We start from the raw sequence: 21,237 nt of genomic DNA on the forward strand, positions 1-21,237 counted from the left end.
GGAGGAAGTGAAGCTGACGTCACTCAGACAACACTGCACCGGAAGTGACGGCTCTACTCCTGATATTTAAGCAGGTCATTTTTTTTTTTTTTAGACAGGCGCATATTTTTTTATTGATAATAAACATTTTAAAGGTGACGTTGTAGTGAAAGCAGTGTTAATACATAAAAGTTATTGATTATTCATTGATTATTCTTCATTATCTCCAAACAGAGCCTTTTATTTTTAAAAGAGACCGGAAGCTCTGTGTGTGTGACTCTGCAGGAGTGACGTAAGTGTTTATAAACTTTCCTGGTTATAATTTATTGATTTCTGGTTATAATTTATCTGTCATGTTAAGCTTTAAGACGAATATTTACTGAGGAAGACTCTCGGTTAGCATGCTAACAGCTAGCCGGCTGCCGGCTGCGCTGTAGAGTAACTTTAAGCGTGTAGCTTCCGTTAGCTTTTATTAGCTCCTATTAGCTCGGTGAAAGTTAAAGTTCAGCGGCCATAACAAACAGCAGATGGGGCAGCTAACCGCTGAGCTAACAGCTGAGCTAACCGCCTCACTTCACCCAGGAGCCCGCTGGCTGTGAGCTGGCCCTGCTCCAGGACTGTTAGCTAGCCGGGATCCCTGTCAGCCAGCATGGGAGACGATAACGGAGTTAACGGGGACCTGAACGCCAACCTGAGGTGCCCGAGCACCGGCGACCCGCAGCTGGACAAGGCGGTGCAGCAGTGGTTAACCTGGGACAAGGTGAGTGTCTGTCCGGCCGGTGTTTTGGAGGATCTACAGCCTCCTCGGTGCTGATGTACGTGCTGACTGTGTGTAGTAACATCGAACCAAACTTCCCTGAAAAATCTGGCGTTTAATGAGATATTACATTTAGACACTCACGTGCAGTAGAAACGGGTTGAAGATTTGCGTTTTATAGATAATAACGGTCGTGTTGTAAATTCTGCGTACAAATTACTTACAAAAGCAGCACTTTATTTCTTTAAATTTAAACTTTGTGAGCTGTTTGCGAAGCTCGCTGCTACGTTGAAGGCGCTTAAAAAGAGACGCTGGCAGCTATAAAATATATAAAGTTTAATTTAAACAAGAGCTGCTGGGTTAAAATTCTTTATGCCGAATTAAACACCAGAACCAACTTCAACAATTACGGCTTCAAGTCCTGTTTCATTTGGTAATTAATCGTATCGATATTCAAAATCTAAAATCGCGAAGTTCTGAATGGAAGTTCTGAGCGACGACGTAGCGGCGCGCGCGTGTGTGCGCGCGCGCGTGTCTGTGTGTGTGTGTAGTGCCCGCAGTGCGGACCTGCAGGCAGGTGTGTCTGATGTCTGATGTCTGATGGAGATCAATCAGTTTTGGGGGATGATGAGGCGATTAAAGGTGGACATGACGCAGCTGCTTTTATTCCACACGCACGCACGCACGCACACACACACGCACACGCACGTTACACGTAGTGGTACTCCTGTGTAATGATGCTGATATGAACAGTATCAGACTTTATATCAATAACAAACATGTACATTGATCTGATTCAAACCTGATTCATTTATATTCTTTTACATTCAGCATCAAATGAAAAAAAACGAACATATTTAGTTTTGTTTTTTAGTTTATTTGCACAAATGAGGAAAAAAACAATGAATTAAAGAAGTGAAAAAGCTTTTAAAGACGTCTCAACAAACACATATTTAAAAAATAAAATCTATAATCAGCATATAAAGAGCTCATAAATGGTTAATAACATCCTGTAAATGATATTTATATATTATAACAACTTATATCTGCCTCTAACTACATTACAGTTATAAACATTTATTAACTGTTTATATTCAGGTTATTAATGTACAATAAAATAATATAATCTAAAAATAAAATTCATCAAAGAAGAAAAATAATAATAAACATGCAGCAGCTTTAATCCTACATTTAAAGTTGTTGTAAATGCAGGAAGAAGCAGGTTATTATATTATTATTTTTATTATGATTATTATTAGTTAAAGAGGAATTAAACTGCTGTAAATATGATGATTTGTTAAAATGAGGTCGGGTTTGTAGACAGTTGCAGCTCAGCGTCTCTGACGTTCAAACACTTCTTTTCTTTCTCCTGATGAAACTGATCGATTGATCTCTGGAGGCGAGAACGTTGTTGTAGTTTTAATCTGCTGCGTGTGAACAGTGAGATCAATCAGAGTATTGACGGTGATGGAGACGATTGATCTGCTTCGTTATGAGAAACACGGAGCAGCAGCTGATCCGGCTTCTTCTCCACACGACTGTTTCTGCCAAGAAAAGGAAAGTTGAGACTGATGTGATGAGTCATGAGTTATGAAACGCTGAGTCAGAACTTCAACTTTAATAGTTACAACAGTTTCCTGATGAGTCACAATAACAAACAACTGTCAGACACATTTTCATGTTTATTATCTGGTGATTTCAAGCTGTTTTTATTTTTATCTTCAATGATTCTTTTCTTTCTTCGTCATGTTTCAAGTCTTCAGATGTTACAGTTTCTAACGAGGAGAATTTAACCAACAGGGTTTGTTTGTTTGCGCCATTGATCAACGTATTGATTATTAGTTGTTTATAGTATTTAATATAAAGGTTTGTTTGTGATTAGTGATGTTTCATTAAACATCTTCATCACTGGAGATGAAAACGCCTCCAGAAGTAAATGATGACATCATCTTCATCTCCAATCAATTCATTCATTATTAGCTGATTGATCGAAAATCAATCAGCTACTGTTTTGATCGTTGAATAATAGTTTCTGGTTGTTTTGACTCTGAGAACGATGACGATCATTTTATAAATGATGAATGAATGGATTCATTCATAAACTGATCAGCAGATTAATTGATAATAAGAATAATTGTTAGTTGCAGCTTTTAGACGTGAGAACATGAAGCAGAAGGTTTTCACATGTAGCGTGTTATTAATGTGTTAGTATGAAGCTGTGACACACACACACACACACACACACACACACACACACAGCTCAGTGTGTGTGTGTGTGTGTGTGTGTTTTAAAGGTCACGGCTGCCATGAATGCCGATGACCTCCGCTGTAAATGTCAGCAGCCTGGAAAAGCATTCACAGTTTAATCTCAACCTGTAATCAAACTAACATGTTTTCACGTCTAAATACTGAAGAATAACGAGTCACTTCTGTCAGTCTGACACACAAACATCATGTTTATAACATTTAGTATTTTAAAACCAAACATTTGACTCTGTGGGATCACTCAGACTGATCACAGATATCTGGGTATCAAATCGCTGTACTTTGATCAATAAGTGTTTATTTTACACCACAAACATAATACAGCATTTAATTTTTTATTGTAAGTTCAGTATAATTCATTATGCTTCAGATTATTTTTATTTTAATATACTGTTTGTTTCTTTTGTATATTTGGGCCTTAAACGCCTCACAGGCAGGCTATCAGTAGACGCTACAATTTACCGATGTTTCCTGAACACCTCACAGACACTACCTTATTATTGATGACTAAGACCCGCCCTCCTCTGCCTCTCATTGGCTGGTACTTGTTGTTTTTGTTGCTCGGGTTCATTGACTGTTATATAAAGATGGCCGACGTGTCTCCACTTCCTGCCGCTGTGTAAAAGTGAAGCCAAAAATATCTCATTTCTGGGAGCGGCCATCTTGCTTGTGTGACATCATTTGGAGCCACAAGTCTGTGTAGTAGAGTCGGGCGGCGGGATGACGGCCCACAGGACACGCCCCCTCATCCTGTCACAGCTGTCAATCATGATGTCACACCCCCTTTTTATATCATCAAATAACTAAATAAAAACAAACTGATCAGACTTAAAGTGACAGAAACCATCTTTGGGAAAAATTAATTTGACGTTTATTTTGATATTTTAGTTTGTTTCATTTCCCATCCGCTAACATGGAGGGGGCGGGGCTTATGACCAGCCACCGGGGGGCGATCCAGATGTTTTGACTTCAGTTTTTGGGGAGCTGTTAAAATATCAGGGTCAGCCAATCAGAGGCAGAGAAGGGCGGGTCTAAGAGAAGCAATGTGATCCATAATAACGCGTAGATGCTACAATTTACCGATGCTCCCTAAACGCCTCACACACACAGAATCTCTGGAGACGACAGTTTTGAGCTGAAGTCGATGAAGTGAAGACATCTTCATCATGCAGGTGAGGAAGAGGAGAAGAGTTGGTTCTCATCACGACGGACGTAGTTCCACCTCCGACCACGATGTGGCGCCGTCTGTATTTCTGCTCGTTGACTAAAGGACAGAAGAAGAAGCAAATCAACGTTGTTTATGAGATATTTTTATTATTATATTGATATTGACGTTGCTCTTCCTCGTCTCCCCAACAGTCCAGCTGCCAGGTGTGAAGTAGATCAGATGAACGCTTTCAGACTTCCTGTTAGTCTTCTTCATGAGTTAGACGTTAAAATGAGATGAATTTATACTTTATATGGATTTAAAATAAGGAAACAAAGTTCACAGAAAGAGATCTGAAGACGAGATCAAAACGACATGAAAATAAAGAGAAAGAAATGTTTCATGATATAAATATAACGCTGCACCGGGGACGTTGGACGTCGCTGTCTGACTTTAACTAGACTCTGATCAATATATATCGGCTGATATCAGCTCATTGCAGATATATCGATATCTGCTGATAGATGACAGGAAGTTGAAGTCGTGCAGAGACTCAAACATCCTGCTGTTAGAAAACCAAATATTAATATCTGCATCAGTCTGAAACAGCCTCTGACTCTGGATGATGATGATGATGATGATGATGATGATGATGATGATGCTTCTCACTCTGGGATCCATATCATTCTACAGTCAATAAATCACAACCAGCTTTTATTCAAACCAAGCAAATGTATTTTTCAAAAATATCCTTTGAAAACATAAAAACATATATTAACATGTACACAGTGAACTGCATGTTCACTATCATAAATATCAAAACTGCTCAAAATAAATAAAACCACAAAATGAGATATTATGACAAAAATCATAATCACAATTATTTTAGTTAAAGATCACCGTTATTTAACACGATTACTTTCTGCTGATTGCAGATATGTGGCTGAGGAGATTATTACACCTGCAGTCATAGATCGTACTAATGATCAATAAAGACGATGTATAATAATTTATCAGACAGAAGGATTCATGTGTGTTAATCTCTGGTCCTCATCCGGAGCAGAAGGTGGCGGTGATGCACCTGATACGCTGGTTGACAACCGCCGTTATAAACCAAGAAGAAGAAGAAAAAGGTTTTTCAGACAGAGTGGTACCTCCTGTCAGCCGACGGGTTTCCTATCTGTGCAGCCGAACCCAGCAGCTCCTCAGCGGACCGTTACGTCCCGACAGACCCGCTGCTGCTTCCCACTTTAACCTGAATAACAAACCGCGGCTCGATGCTGAAGCCGAAATCCTAATTGAAAATAAAATTTGAGTAATGGCCCTGTTTCATTCTCTGAGTTGCTTCACTCTACATCACTCACTGGGGTTTCTGTCCCTTTTTATCCTCAGATGATGAAAATCCTCATTTTAAATACTTTGGGTCATATTTCGCTTCACCATGGTTACCATGGCTACGGCGCGAGACTGCTGCACATCTCTGACGCCTGTCAAAATATAAAACAAAACAAAAGACAAGTCAGTCTGGTGTTCTTCTATATTTGGTCCCTGACGGGGTCTGATGTGGTCTGATGTGGTCTGATGTGGTCTGTGCTGCAGAACCGCTGGACCCGGGCTCAGGTGGAGTCTCTGGTGGCGGCGGGTCGGTGGGAGGAGCTGAGGTCCAGACTCTGCAGCAGGATGAGCTTCGGTACCGCCGGACTGAGGGCGCCGATGGGAGCCGGATTCAACCGCATCAACGACCTCACCGTCATCCAGTCCACACAGGTCAGTTCTGTTAACGTCACATGACCTCTGACTGACACTGATCGTTACTCTCCTCACTGTTTGTGTCACTTTTCACAAATATATGTGAGAAGCTGATTATTAAAACATGTGCTGATTAACTGTCTGTGGATCAACGAGTCACATGATGACGCCTGTGATGGAGTTTTCCATCTTCAGAGGTCACATGGGGTCAATTCTTAACCAGACATTGAGATATCGTCTCCTTGAGACTCCAGCTGTCTGTGATGTTCTGATAGAGGGTTTATCAGCGTCTCCATGGTTACCAGGGTCACAGGAGGGTGGATGACACAGTTAAACCAAAACTGCTGAAATTACAGGCGACGTGACTCGGACTGGGACCTTCAGACACCAGAACCAGTCTTTACTGGTTCTGGTTTCCACTTGGCCGAGTGCGTCTTTCTCTACAACAACATGACTCTGTGTGTGTGTGTGTGTGTGTGTGTGTGTGTGTGTGTGTGTGTGTGTGTGTGTGTGCAGGGTTTGTTCAGTTACCTGTGCAGGTATTTCCCAGACTTCAGCAGCAGAGGGGTGGTGGTTGGTTTCGACACCAGAGGACAGGAGGAGAGCGGCTGCAGCAGCGAGCGGTGAGTTCCTGCGTCTGTCGCCATGGTGACGATATCTGGACACGACGTAAGAACGTCACCGACATTTATTATCATGTATGAGAGAGAGAGAGAGAGAGAGAGAGAGAGACAGACAGACAGAGACATGGGCCCTGACTAGAAATATGAACAAGACCAAAATATTGACTTTCCAGAACAATACATTCACATCAGGAAATATAGAAACGGAGCCAATAAAACATTCTACATATTTAGGCTTTAATATCAGCTCCACTGGACGTTTTGTCTGTGAATGAGCTGAAGGCAAGAAGAGCTTTCTACACCATGAAAAGAAAAATACTGACTGAGCTTCCAGTTAGGACCTGGCTCAACGTTCAGTAACAGAGCCGATGATGTTATATGGTAGTGAAGTGTGGAGTCCACTTACCAGCCAAGACCTCCCAACATGGGGAGAACAGCCGCTGGAAGTCCTGCATGCAGAACTGTGCAGAAACATACTGAGAGTCCACAGACACCTCCGACCCCCAGTCCTCCCAGTACAAAGCCCTTCAGTGCCACCAGCTGCTGCTAGTATTTGAGCCTAAACAGAGAGTCCATGCTGGCGGAGAACCCGACCTGACCGTGTCCAGACTGAGAGGACACAGCCGGGACGTAGAAACAGTCACAACAGGCTCCTCAGGGAGGCAGAATCTCACTTCCTGTTTCCTGTTATACTGTGACAAAAATAAAGATTTAAGAGAAGTTTATAAATCATATATATCCTGAGTTTATTCACCTCCCTGACGACTGTTTTACAGCAGTTCTCTGCCTTTTGGGCTCAGTCCCTACTATTATTATAGTAGTAATGATAATGATAAGGTTGTCATGGAGGATTCTTCGTGTGTGTTTCAGTTTGGCGAGGCTGACGGCCGCCGTGATGCTCAGCAGAGACGTTCCCGTTCATCTCTTCTCCGCGTTCGTCCCCACGCCGTACGTGGTGAGAAAACAGTAATGCATCACTTCCTGTTGCGGGGGGGGGGGGGGGGTCCAGCTGGTTAAAACAGGAAGCGTCACTCTTACTTTGAGGCTCTGTTGTTGTTGTTGTTGTTGTTGTTTTCCAGCCGTACGCTGTGAAGAAGCTCGGAGCGGCGGCCGGAGTGATGATCACCGCCTCACACAACCCCAAAGAAGACAACGGATACAAGGTCAGATTAATTATTATTTAATCTTTATGACTGCAGATAGTTTTCTAGAGCTGCTGCTTTACTCTCCACTTGAAGCTCAATCAGTTTATTTCAGTTTAACACTGAGTGAAGATTCAGATCCACAGACTGATAAATGTGACGCAGCTTGACAACAACTGAGACATTTAAACAGAGAAACACCTGAAAGGCTTCAGCAGCACTTTTAGAAACTTTATCCACGTCCAGGTTCAGGTATCAAGTGTTGAAGTAGCAGAAAACTGAGCAGGATTATTTGCATGTTTACAGACCGACTGTAAAACTAACAGACATGAAACAAATGAACAGAAATTAGAACTTTAGCAGAAGTTAAAAGACATGAAGTTCCCAGTTTTAGACTTTTTAAGACCTTTTTGGTACCACGTAGAGTTGAATCTGCCCCCCCTGCAGGTGTACTGGTGTAACGGCGCCCAGATCTCCTCACCTCACGACAAGGAGATCCTGCGGAGCATCGACGGGCAGCTGGAGCCCTGGAGCACCTCCTGCTGGGAGGAGGAGCTGGTGGAGAGCTGCTCCCTGAGGACCGACCCCCTGACCCAGATCAACAGCTGCTACATGGAGGAGCTCACCTCCCTCTGCTTCCACAGGTAGGAGGAGGAGGAGGAGTCACCTCCCTCTGCTTCCACAGGTAGGAGGAGGAGGAGTCACCTCCCTCTGCCAAATAAATTAATTAATGAGTTAATAGCATATTAAATAGCCTAATGTTGTGGGACCTACAGTTTGTTGTCATGACAACTTAAATATAAACTTATATTATGCTGTTAAAGCTGTGTTATATATGTTGTGTATTTCATTTGGTCGCCTGTCGATGGCGTCATACCTCCTCTACCAAAGAGTAAACACGCACCAGATGCATACGGCGGCGCTGTGTTTGTCCGCTACAATGGCGTCTACCAAAGAGTAACTTACACACATACAAGATAATACATCGGCGTTGTGGTTGTTCCACACAAACTGTTATAAATGGACTTTTATTCAGTTTTAAGACACATTTTCATGATAAATTTAGGTGGTTTTTAACTATATCTTTTAGCCGGAAGAAGGATTTTAGTCGTTGGACGTCTGGATCTTAAGTTATCAGAGAAATAAACTGGACAAACGTTAGCAGCAGCTCGGCTAACAGCCCCTCCAGGAAGTCCGGTGGTCACCAAACATCGTCGGAGAAATATTGATTTTTTTAGGTAAAACAGCTTTAATTAATATTTTAACGATTTTAATCTGCGTGTACGTTTGTTTTTGGAGAGGAGGAGACCTCTGCGGATAATTCGGCTCCCGGGAGAAACCTGCCGAACGTCTGGATCTAAAGTTATCAGAGAAATAAACTGGACAAACGTTAGCAGCAGCTCGGCTAACAGCTGCTGCTAACACAGCTGATCCAGATTTCTCTTCTTTAAATAAGGCAGGGTCTCCCGGACTCACACTGGATCGTCATCCCATTGATTGAATCACTCGACTCTAATTTCCATCTTCAAATGACTTGATAATCTTAGAGGTTCACACAGATATGTAACATCGGATCATTTTCCTCCATAAATAAATGAACAAGTGTAAAGTTTTCATTTGTTTGACTGATGTCTCTTTATCTAGTTTTAGGACTTGAGTGGAAATGTGATCATGTTTTAGGTCACATTTAGACATACAGTGCTGTAGATATATGAATATGTTCATATTAAAGTCTTAAACTCTGCTCTCGTGTCTCTCAGGGATCTGAACAGCAGATGTCCGTTGAAGTTCGTCCACTCGTCCTTCCACGGTGTCGGACACACCTTCGTCCAGCAGGCCTTCCAGACGTTCGGCTTCACTCCGCCGATCCCCGTCCCCGAGCAGAAAGACCCGGACCCGAACTTCTCCTCGGTCCACCTCCCGAACCCTGAGGAGGGGGAGTCGGTCCTGGTGAGACACTGATCATCTGTTCTTCTTCTGCTCTCTTTAAGTTCACAGTTTCTGTCTTAATAACCAATAACTCTTTTCTTCTTCTGCTGTCCAGGAGCTTTCTCTTCTTCTGGCAGAGCGGGAGAACGCGCCCGTCGTCCTGGCGACAGATCCCGACGCTGATCGTTTGGCTGTAGCCGAGAAGTCTGACGGGTAAGAGTTTACTCAGAGTTCACGTTCAACAGACACACTGTTGACCCGTGTTGACCTCTGTTGACCTCTGTTGACCCGTGTTGACCCGTGTTGACCCGTGTTGACCTTTGTTGACCCGTGTTGACCCGTGTTGACCTTTGTTGATCCGTGTTGACCCATGTTGACCCGTGTTGACCTGTGTTCACCCTTGTTGACCTCTGTTGACCCGCGTTGACCTCTGTTGACCCGCGTTGACCTCTGTTGACCCGCGTTGTCCCGTGTTGACCCGTGTTGACCTCTGTTGACCCGTGTTGACCCTTGTTGACCTCTGTTGACCCGTGTTGACCCTTGTTGACCTCTGTTGACCTCTGTTGATCCGTGTTGACCCGTGTTGATCCGTGTTGACCCGTGTTGACCCGTGTTGACCCGTGTTTGTGTTCAGGTGCGGCTGGAAGGTGTTCACAGGTAACGAGCTGGCGGCTCTGCTGGGTTGGTGGATGTTCTTCAACTGGAAGGAGTCTCATCCGGATCCTGCGGAGACTCAGAGCGTCTACATGTTGGCCACCACAGTGTCCTCAAAGATCCTGCAGGCCTTCGCTCGCACCGAGGGTTTCCACTTCGAGGTGAGACGACGAGTTGTTGGTCTGATGAAACGGTAAACTGTGATCGCCTCTGTCTGTTAAAGAGCAGTATGGATGAGGAGGAGGATGATGGTTTCCTGTCTCTGTCTTCAACAGGAAACTCTTCCTGGGTTTAAATGGATCGGGAACAGAATGCACGAACTCGCCAAAACAGGAAACACGGTCATATTTTCCTTCGAGGAGTCGATCGGTGAATCTTTTACTGTATTTTATTTTAAGATAAATTCCTGAATCATCTGCAAACTTTTGACTTTGTGACGTATCGGCGCTGTTTCCGCTGACTCAGCATGTCGATTCAATCAGAAGCAGGTTTATTGGTGACGTTTATAGAAGGAGTTGAACTCCGGTTTGTAGCTGCTCTCAGTGCAACGTTGAGAATATATAAATATATTTATAAGGGTTGTTGTGACGCGTGTTCATCGGCGTGTTTCTCTGCAGGGTTCCTGTGCGGCAGTTTGGTTCCCGACAAAGACGGCGTGAGCTCGGCGGTGGTCGTGGCCGAGATGGCTTCTTACCTCCACAACAAGAATCTGAGTCTGAACCAACAGCTGCACAACATCTACCAGACGTGAGCCCGAAAACAAGTCGCTCCCTAGTGAACTGATGTTCGCTGGGAACAAATCAGTCAAACTTTCATCTTCTCAGAAAAATAATCATCTCCAATTGATTCTAACTTTTATTTCTGCTTCAGTCAGAACATTTAGTCAATAACGAGCTGGTTAGCGTTAACGCTAACACACAAACACGTTGAGGGAATCTGTCAGAAGGATGCTGATCTTCAGCCTTGTTATTGACTCTACAGTCTCTGAACTCTACTAATAGTGAAGTAAAACAAAATAACATAACGTAGAAATTTACAATAAAAGGATAAAATATAATATAAGTGAAACATAGCTGTTTTAAATATACTGTTAATGTAACTCGTCCTGTTGTCTCTCTGCTCACTTCCTGTCTGCAGGTACGGTTATCATGTTTCTAAAACCTCGTACGTCATCTGTAACGACGCGCCCACCATCCACAAAATCTTCAGTCGCATCAGAAACTTTGACGGCGAGGGTTCGTACCCGAAGACGTGCGGCGGCGTCCGGATCGTCCACGTCAGAGACGTCACCACGGGATACGACAGCAGCAAGCCCGACCTCAGATCCGTAAGACGAGAGCGCGGACGTCGTCCTTAATCGAAGTATTTTTCGGCTGTAATCTGACCGTGTTTTTCCTGTGCAGGTTCTTCCCGTGGCGAGGAGCAGTCAGATGATCACCTTCACGCTGCAGAACGGAGTCGTGGCCACGCTGAGGACGAGCGGCACCGAACCCAAAATCAAATATTACACCGAGTTCTGCGCCGCGCCGGGAAAAAGGTCAGCTGACTGCAACCCTCCGTCCAACTAACCAAATAACGACGATTCTCATTATCAATCAATCTGATGATTAGTTCCTCAATTAATCAATTAGTTGTTTGGTCCATAAAATGTCAGAAATACACATTAAGAAGCTGGAATCAGAATATTTGGACTTTTGTTCTTAAAAAATGAGCCAAAACAATTAATCAATTATCAAAATTAGTTGGCGATTAATTTAATATTTGGCAACTAATCAACTAACGGTTGCAGCTGGAGCGTAGAGACGTTTTTACTTCTGTATCTGCAAACGTCGATGTGTTCGTCTTCTCAATCCGAACATCAACGCTGTGAGACTCAGCAGCAGGTTCTCGTCATATAGTAACAAAAAGAGGAACTTTGGCACTAAAAGTCATTAACTCTTCAACAGCAGCTGATGAAGTTGTATAAATCTAAAACTACACTTTCATAAAACTTTCTGTTTCCTTTATAATTTGCCCGGAGTGACTCGATTCCTCTGACGAGATGATTTGTTGTGTTTGTTCTGAACTGAAGTGAGTTTAAGTTTCATCTTTAGTTTCTAAACAAAGTAAAGTCTGAATCAGAGTGTCATCGTGTTTCAAATGTTTAAAAACATCAACAGTGAACATTTTTCTGATTTGTTTAATCTGAACACTTAAAGGATGAGTTCCCAGTGTTCCCAGTGTTCCCAGTGTGTTAAACCAGCAGTCAGGTGTCTGTAATCATTCCTCCTGTTCATACTGGATATTAAAAGATCCTTCAAATGTGCTTTCAATGGAAGTGATGGAGGATAAAATCCACAGTGTGTCCACACAGTCATTTAAAAGTCTGTGTGAAGCTTCTATTCAGCTTCATCAGTCTGAGTTAGTCATATCAAGTGGATATCTGACACATTTACAGTCTTTTTAGCATCAAATTCCCTCTTTGTGTTTCCTCGGACAGTGTTTCCCTGTTGAGCTGCAGGTGGAAGTATAGTAACAAAAAGAGGAACTTTGGCACTAAAAAGACTGTAACGTTGAAAGATATCTACTTGATTTGACTCATTTGGACGCTGAAGCTTCATATTAGCTTCAGACTGTGGATTTTGTCCTCCATCACTTCCATTGTAAGGTCATTATGAAGGGATCTTCTAATGATTACAGCAAGAAGACTGCTGGTTTAAAACTGTGAACTCGTCCTTTACATGTGACCAAACTGCACATTTAATGTTTGATATTTGGTTGATAATGTGAGTAAATCTTTAAGAAAATATTGTTTTTCTCTAAACCAAAGAGCTCGTTATGATAAAACAAACAAACACATACTGACGTTGCTGTTTTTACGTCTGTGAATCATCTTTTTGTTTTGTTCCTAATTAATTAAACATGTTTTAATATAAATATGTATAAACTGCTGATATAACCTGACGCATCAGCTCATGTTTTATTTGCTGTGGCAGAAGCGTCGGGCCTGGATCGGCCAGCCACAGCCGTGGATCTAATCGTCGCTCAGCGCCACGTCTTTCGTTGCTCTGATTGGTCGTCGGTTCCAGACTGATCCGCATGTGCGAGTCGGTCTGGTGACGTCAAGCTAGTGTTGACACGTCATTCAACGACTCGCACCTGTCATCGTGTGTGAACAAGGTGTGGCGGTGTGGGCGTGGCCTCAGTGACATCATCGCTCTGTCTGTGTTGCAGTGAGGTGTCCAGTCTGGAGGCGGAGCTCAGGAAGGTGACCGCCGCTCTGGTGGACGAGTTCCTGGAGCCCGAGAAGAACAACCTGATCCGGCGCCGTGTCTAGCCCCGCCCCCCCTCATACCTGTGGCTGTTTCATGTCGGTGATGTCACATCCTGTTGTATTTGGTTCATCAGTTCAGACTCTGAAAGCGCAGACGGACGTTCAATGTTAGAAATCAACAGATATAATCAATATCCAGCACGTCTGTGAACTTCCTGATTATTAATCATCACGCAGCACAGAGCATGATGGGTAATGGAGTCCAGTTATTAAAGTGTATTTTCATAGAAATGAGCCAAATATTTGTTTTCAGTGTTTTAAAGGCGTCAGATAAATCAGTATTATATGGAAGCTCGTTAACTACAAAACTACTGAGAGCACAAAACAAATTGAGAATAATCAATAATAATGATTCTGTACGGCAGCGCGTTGCTGCCAACACAACAACACGACAACACGACAATACGTTACCCGTCAAACTTTACAAACAGCTGACTTTCTTTCTGATCTTGTTAAGAAATATGAAGATATGTTCATTATTATGAATATAATTATTACACAAAATCAACATTTTCTTTAGAATTAGAAAGTTGGTGTGTTGTTATTTAAACAATATGTTGATTTTGTGTTTCTTCATATAACGAGAAAAAAATATTTATTATTATTAATATTATTCTTATTATAAGAAGATTTTAAAAAAGAATGTTATTATAATGACAAACAGGTTTTTTGTGGCAGCAACAAGCCACAAAGTGACATTTACTCATCCAGCTGAAACAGGAAGTTTGTCGACTGCTAGCTAGTGGCTAGTTGGTGAGCTGCTGTAGCTGATGAGCTAACGGCTAGCAGGAGGTTACTTCCTCCAGACATTGTGGTCACTATTTCATTTCAACAGAAAGTTACTGAAGCGCTCTGACAGTCAGAAGATGTATTTGACAGAGGAGCTTCAATAAAACTGGATGTTAGCAATGTAGCTAATAAGCTACGATGGCTTCCTCTGTAAGATCAGCTCAGTAAAGACGGCTCCTTATTGGTCAATTCATGTGTCAAAGTTCACAAAAGTTGCTGTGAAACTTTCAACAAAGTTTAGTTTTTCAACCAAAGTCCTGTTTTGTTTTTTCGGAGGCGAGTTTGAAATTTGCTTCATTGTTTTTCTTGATTCACACTAAAGCAAAAGTCAACGTTTCTTTCTGCACAAACAGTCATATATAAAGTACAGAGAAAGAAAGTCACTTCTCACCAACGTGCCAAAGAAATAATCAAACTAAAGTATCAAAAATATGCATTAAAACATGAAAAAACATATGCTGAGAAATATTCTTTTACCTTAAGAGTACACATTAAACTTCAGCTCAATGTTAAGAGATACAACAATAAAACATTATTAATAAATAAAACTGAAGACCAAAGAAGCAGAAACCAACAGGAAGCGCTGAAAATTGATCCAGAATCCAACAAGAGTCTCTGATTGGCTGGTTCTCTTCTCTGATTGGCTGGTTTTCTTCTCTGATTGGCTGGTTCTCTTCTCTGATTGGCTGGTTCTCTTCTCTGATTGGCTGGTTCTCTTCTCTGAATGGCTGGTTCTCCTCTCTGATTGGCTGGTTCTGGCAGCAGTGCTCTCTGGGAGTTGTAGTTAAAGTCATTCTTTGGCTTTTTGTTGGTGAAGCAGAATTTTTAGCTCATTAATCTTATTTGAGCTTCAACTATTAGCTGATTGACTCACAGATGAAAAGAAAATGAATTGACAATTTTGATAATTCATTAAACATTAATGTTTTTTTTTTTAAAGCAAAAAGACCAAAAAATCTCTGGAGTCAGTTTTTCAGATGTCTCAGATTTCCTACTTTTCTCAGTTTTATGTTTTAATATCTTTTGGACTGATGCACAGTTTGTTTGTGATTTCTGACATGTAATAGATTAAATGATCAATTGATCAGTAATGAATATAATTATTAGCAGCAGACCTGAGACAGCTCTTTCTTGTGCTATATCAGTAGTTTTGTCATGAATGAGCTTCCGTACATAAATCAGCTCAGCGCTTTTTTTTTTTGTGTTCTTGATGTTCAGCTGAATGTTTACCTTCACACGCTGTTGATGTTATTTATTTTTATACTCAGAAGGATAGAAGATATTTATGTGAGAGCTCGTGTGGAGGTGATGATGTTCATGATGTGTTTATGTGCGGTCGGTTATTTTCATACACAAGCTGTTAAATCTCTTGTTTCTCAGTTTGGTTGTCGGGACGGAGGACAGAGTGAGAGCTCTGTGCAGCTCAGAGATCAGTTTGTGTTTCAGTCAGATGTTAAAAATAAAAGACGGTTGTTGATGTTCTCTGATGATCCACCAATAAAAAAACCTTAAAGTTTTAAAACATGTTTCATCGTTTGCTATTAAAAAGTTGGAAAATCTGCTGAAAATGAGCAGGAAAAACAACAAAGAGGTTAAATAACTTCAACATGTTTGACAGTTAATGTCTTTTAATATTACAACTTTATTCTCAAAATATAACTTTTATTAGTAAAATGATGTTTTATTTTTCCTGTAAAGGAATATTGCGACTTTTTTCTTGAAAGAATTCAACTTTATTCTTGAATATGATCCGATTCTCATTTTATTGTTGAGAAAAGAAAGAAAAATAACTTTTAGATTTATTAAAAAGTTTAATCCACAGAATTATTATCAGGCTAATAATCCGTCTGCCGTCCTCCAGACGGTCGCAGGCGGCGTCTCGGCGCCGCTGGACGACTGAAGTAAATAAAATTTATTTGATTTTCATAATAACATATAAACCTGGACTTATTGGGAATCTTTCCTTCATAAAAAATAACATGAAATGTGATTAAATATAATGTATAAACAAACGTAATGTTTATATTTACTGATTGTGATTTAATTGTTGTTTATTCAGTTTGTCGTCACGAAGAAAACGTGACAACATGAACCGAGTCCAGATGTGTATAAAACAAATATTTGGACGCAACTAATGTAAGAATTTGAATAGGACTTCTTTTCATTCATCAGTCTGACCTTTGACCTCCACATGTTTAATTTACGTCACCTGAACACAAACAGCAGGATCATCATGTTGTTTTTAACATCTTTAAACACCTTTTAATTTGCAAACTGAAAACAACAACAGCAACGTTTGTTTTCACCTTTAACTTCACTTCAGTCTTTAATGTTTCCAGTTTCAGAGAGTCGAAGGCGTCGGGTTCGTGGTTCTTCACGGCGGGCGGCAGGTCGTCATGTGTGTGACTTTGTGATGTCCGGTTTGCGGGTGAAGTCGGGGAAGATCTTGGAGCGGATCTGCTGCAGGTTGATGCCGTAGATGATCGGGTTGATGAGGGGCGGGACCACCAGGAACTCCGCAGCCAGCGCGTTCCGCAGCGCCTGCAGCGAGCGGCCGCCGCCGTAGCGAGAGTACATGATGTCGAACACCAGCGAGGCGGTGAAGACGAGCAGCGTGACGAGGTGCGGCAGGCACGTCTGCACGAACTTCCTGCGGTCGGAACGCGACCTGAGCGAGGCGCGCACCAGGTGAGCGTAGGACACCAGGATGAGTCCCGTCTGCGAGACGTGCGAAACCGTGAGCACGAAGCCGTAGATGTTGTTGACGGTGGTGTCGGAGCACGACAGCTTCACCACCTCCCAGTTGGTGCAGAAGATCTTCTGGACGTGGCGGCCGCAGAGCGGCAGCCGGGCCGTCAGCATGATGCCCGTCAAAGCCTCCAGCAGCGAGAAGCACCACGTGAGCATCAGCAGCTGCGCCACCTTCTGCGCCGTCATCACCGCCCGGTACTGCAGCGGCTTACAGATGGCCACGTAGCGGTCGTACGCCATGACGGTCAGACTGGTGAACTCGCAGAAAATGTAGCTGTAGACGACCAACATCTGAGCCAGACAGCCGGCGTAGGAGATGACGTGAGACTCGGCCAGAAGGTCGTGAAGCAGCTTCGGGTAGAAACTGGAGGCGCCGCAGATCCCGTTGAAGCACAGGTTACACAGGAAGATGTAGATGGGCTCGTGCAACGATTTCTCCAGACACACGGTGACGATGAGCGTCAGGTTGACGAAGATGGTGAAGAGGTACGACACGAGAGCGAAGGCGAAGTAGACCTGCCGGTTTGTCAGAGAGTCGTTCAGACCGTGAAGCACAAACACGATTTCAGAGTTGTTCTCCATCTGTGACGACGTCACAGCCCAAAAAACATCCAAGCAGTCAAAACTTCAAACAGACTTCATGTTTAAAAACCGTCATGAAAAATAAACCGAGTTTTAGTGGAGAAAATAGAAATGTTTCACTGGAAGAAACATGAATCATCTCTGCAGAAACACGTTAACATGAAACATAAACTGAACTGTTAAAGATCAGCTGACGGATCATCGAAAAGACAAACTGTTCAATTAAAAATGAACATTTATCTTCAAATTTAAAAGGTTAAAGATTCAGCTGATTTCATTTCCTGCTTGTTTCTTCACATCAGTAACAGATAAAACAAACAGAAAAAGTTTCTGTTCGTCGGCTTTAAACACAAGAAGAGAAATAAACTTTTACATGTTTCAGGATTTTACAGTCAGAAACCTGCACACACAGAAACTGTTAGTAACATCAGCACAATTCAAATTAAATGAACACTCATCTTTACAATAAAACCTGTTAATAATGAAGGGTTATTAATCAGGAAACACGTCATTAAAGCTTCATAAAAACAGAGTGAACAGCTGCTTTCAGTCTCATCAAACATTAAAGAGCAGAAACAAATTAATTAACAAATATGACGACTTGAGTGATTAAAGCTAGAAGGTAAAAAATGAGTCAGAACCTTGAAACATAACATCTGAGCACAAATCAATCAATTTAAATCAATGAGCTGATGGATGATCGATGGAGGCCTGAAGGCAACGTTCAGCTCATGAACAACAACAGAAGAATCAAACACGTTAATAATCATGTGAACATCAAACAGCAGCAGAAGGAAATCCTCCCGAGCTGCTGAAACACGCAGCCGGCTGCTGCAGCTCTTATACACCTGAGCTGCACACAGACAGGTGCAGAGCGCCGTCTGATGACGTCATCACCGAGGCCACGCCCCCCCGTCTGATGAGCAGGATTTCTGATTTACTTAAATATGTTTGTTTGTTTTTTTTAAGTGGAAATGATCTTCGGTATGTTTTAATCATTATTACGAGACACTAAATCATTCAGTCTTTCCTGTGATGACATCACTTTATCTTCATAGATCACAAAATGAACGTTTCTGGTTATAACATCATAAGTTGGAAAGTTTCATATGTTGTTTAATTTAGTTTAAAAGTTTAATTTCATGCTTATTTCACACTGCAGCCCAGAATAATCATATATCATCCACTTTATATCGACATGGAGGCGACGGTATCGTCTCTTTACAGACTGAAACTTATTATTATGTTAAAACCAGAAAAACTTGTTTTAACGACAAGAAAAGTTCCTTAAAACATAAAAACTGTTGGGATGTAACGAAGTACATTTACTCAACGACTGTACTTCAGTATATATATATATTTATATATATATATTTATATATATTTATATATATTTATTGAGTATTTCCATTTGATGAGACTTTGTACTTTTTACTACATTCAGAGAAGATCAAATATTTTAATATTCTTTTGTTTATAGTTGCTGTTTTCCTCTTTTTTAAAATGTGTTATGCACTTTGTGTGAAAGGTATAAATAAAGTGCATTATTATTATTAGTAGTAGTAGTATTATTTATTACATATGATGCAGTAATATTACTAGTAATCTTCCCACAGTATCTAAAACTGATGAACTGCAACATTAAAATGCTCTTACAAGAAACTGAGCAAATATCTTTGTCATGGTTAAAGCGACTCGCTGCTGTAAAAGTAAAGCAGGACGACTGGTCAGCTGATGACAGGTGAGTGATGGATCACATATAAAACATTCTAATAATGGTTAAAGTTACATTAACATATTAAATTTACGACGATATAAAACTAAGAAATGCAACATTTTGTTTGTTGAGTTTGTTGTTTATATGTAAATATGTTCTTTCTTTAACATCATTCTTCAGATTTAATTCTCAAATTAATTCTTATAACAGCAGACGTGGATCATCTTCACCAACATGGTCTTCAGCCTTCAAGAACTCAACAACATTTTAAAAATCGTCATCACATTTAATTCATGATGTTTAATTAAGGCCCGAGCAGGAACCTGTTCAGCAGGATCACTCCTCTCACATTTTTGGGATTTTTTTTCACCCAACAGGAAGTTGTCAGTCATTTTGGATTTTGTGTGTCATTTCATTTTATGAACACGTTTGAGGCCTCGATGATACAAAAAAAAAACCTCAGGAAACTCTGCACCCATGTTTGAACTAGTGAATATTTCGATGTTATATTGCACCTCGGCTCTAAAGCGCCCCCTGATTACTTTTATTTTTGAGGTGCTACGGGTGCTTTTAAAAGTCACAAAACTTTGCACTTTGCATCAGAAGTGGCGTAACTTGATATCTCAGATAGGTTTTGGGTTTGGGTGTGGCCCCTAGAAAACTTCAACATTAAAGCCTCACCTTTAAGCTGGTAGGCAGATGTACCATCTCCAGCCTTAAAAGCGTCTTGGAACCAAACTAATTCCAACAGGAAGTCGGCCATTATGAATCTACTTTGCATGCAAGTGAAGCCGTCGACAGGTGTTGGTGTTGGTGGAGATTTAACCTCGACAACGTCAAATTTGTTACAGCTAAAGACCTTTGTGATGCGAAATTGCAAAGCTTTTGAGTTTTCATGGAGCGCCCTCGGCGTGGTGCGCTGGACAACTTTGTCTCGCATATCAACACGTTCTCACTCTCAAGCTTGGTCAGGACCCCCGGCGTCACGTTTTAACCCACGGGGTTCCCCTGTAGTGTCATTTTCCAACGCGCAGTATCACGGCACTCACTGATGAAAAATGATTATATTTGATGGTGTGACAACGCTGTGGTTGAGGTCTGGTTAGGTTTAGGCACAAAAACCACTTGGTTAGGGGAAGAATCATGGTTCCAACTTCCTGCCAACAACATTACAACCCCTCCACCTCCTAATGAGTAAGTCAGCTTATATAGATGTCATGTGAAGTACGTCACTTCAGAAATGTTAATATGCTCCGTATTACAGGTGTTGAAATGTACATATTCAACGTATCTGTGGTTTGCAGAAACATACGACGCCAACGTTTTATTCTGGCGACCAGGCTGAAATTTGTCACCTTATATAGACGTCATCGGTCTCATGGCGTCTATTTCAGACGTTGTAGGAGCTCAAGAGAAGTGTATCGGACTACCCTGCACGTTAAAAAATGACATCAGGGGGTCCTAACCGAGCATCGATATGTGACGAGTTGGGAGTGAGGACGGGCTGTGCATATCTGTGTCTCCTCCACCTCCATCACTCAGGACGGATTCCCTGATAATTCCTGCCAGTTGCTCATGACGGGCTGAGCTCTGGTGTCCGCTTTTCCCACCACTCTACTTTTATGTTGGACCACTTCAGCTCACTGCGTCCACCTTAAGCCTGTTTAGCGTTTGTAATATTTACAGAGTCCAACAAACAGTAACTTTGATTTCACACTGTGTGAAATTTTGTTTTTTTTTAGCTTTTCTGTCAGTGTTTGCCATGTTTGTCAGTATGAATGAACATTAATTTGGGGTGTTTCACTGACTATTTATAGGCAGCTATGGGTGTTACAAGGAC

General features: G+C 41.7%; 2 protein-coding genes across 3 annotated transcripts; one reads left to right on the top strand and one right to left on the bottom strand.

The window, feature by feature from the left end:
* The first annotated feature begins 215 nt into the window (after nt 1-215).
* pgm2l1 (phosphoglucomutase 2-like 1) lies at nt 216-15,869 on the top strand. Of its 2 annotated transcripts, XM_042414165.1 has the most exons (15): nt 216-271; nt 562-739; nt 5,748-5,915; nt 6,414-6,520; nt 7,391-7,475; nt 7,600-7,683; nt 8,110-8,306; nt 9,423-9,612; nt 9,707-9,804; nt 10,226-10,406; nt 10,521-10,614; nt 10,863-10,992; nt 11,383-11,572; nt 11,649-11,782; nt 13,459-15,869. In XM_042414165.1, the coding sequence occupies exons 2-15, from the start codon at nt 629-631 to the stop codon at nt 13,559-13,561; spliced, it is 1,872 nt and encodes a 623-aa protein (XP_042270099.1). In that variant the 5' UTR covers nt 216-271; nt 562-628; the 3' UTR covers nt 13,562-15,869. The 2 variants fall into 2 exon arrangements, with proteins under 2 accessions (XP_042270099.1, XP_042270098.1); XM_042414164.1 differs by lacking the exon at nt 216-271 and having other exon boundaries at nt 286-739.
* A 744-nt stretch (nt 15,870-16,613) lies between these two features.
* On the bottom strand, nt 16,614-18,991 carry LOC121898767 (putative gustatory receptor clone PTE03). The gene has a single exon (XM_042414183.1). It carries the CDS (start codon nt 17,678-17,680, stop codon nt 16,742-16,744), a length of 939 nt encoding a protein of 312 aa, XP_042270117.1. The 5' UTR covers nt 17,681-18,991; the 3' UTR covers nt 16,614-16,741.
* Nucleotides 18,992-21,237: the final 2,246 nt, after the last annotated feature.

This window comes from Thunnus maccoyii, chromosome 6, assembly GCF_910596095.1.
Source record: "Thunnus maccoyii chromosome 6, fThuMac1.1, whole genome shotgun sequence".
NCBI lineage: Eukaryota > Metazoa > Chordata > Actinopteri > Scombriformes > Scombridae > Thunnus > Thunnus maccoyii.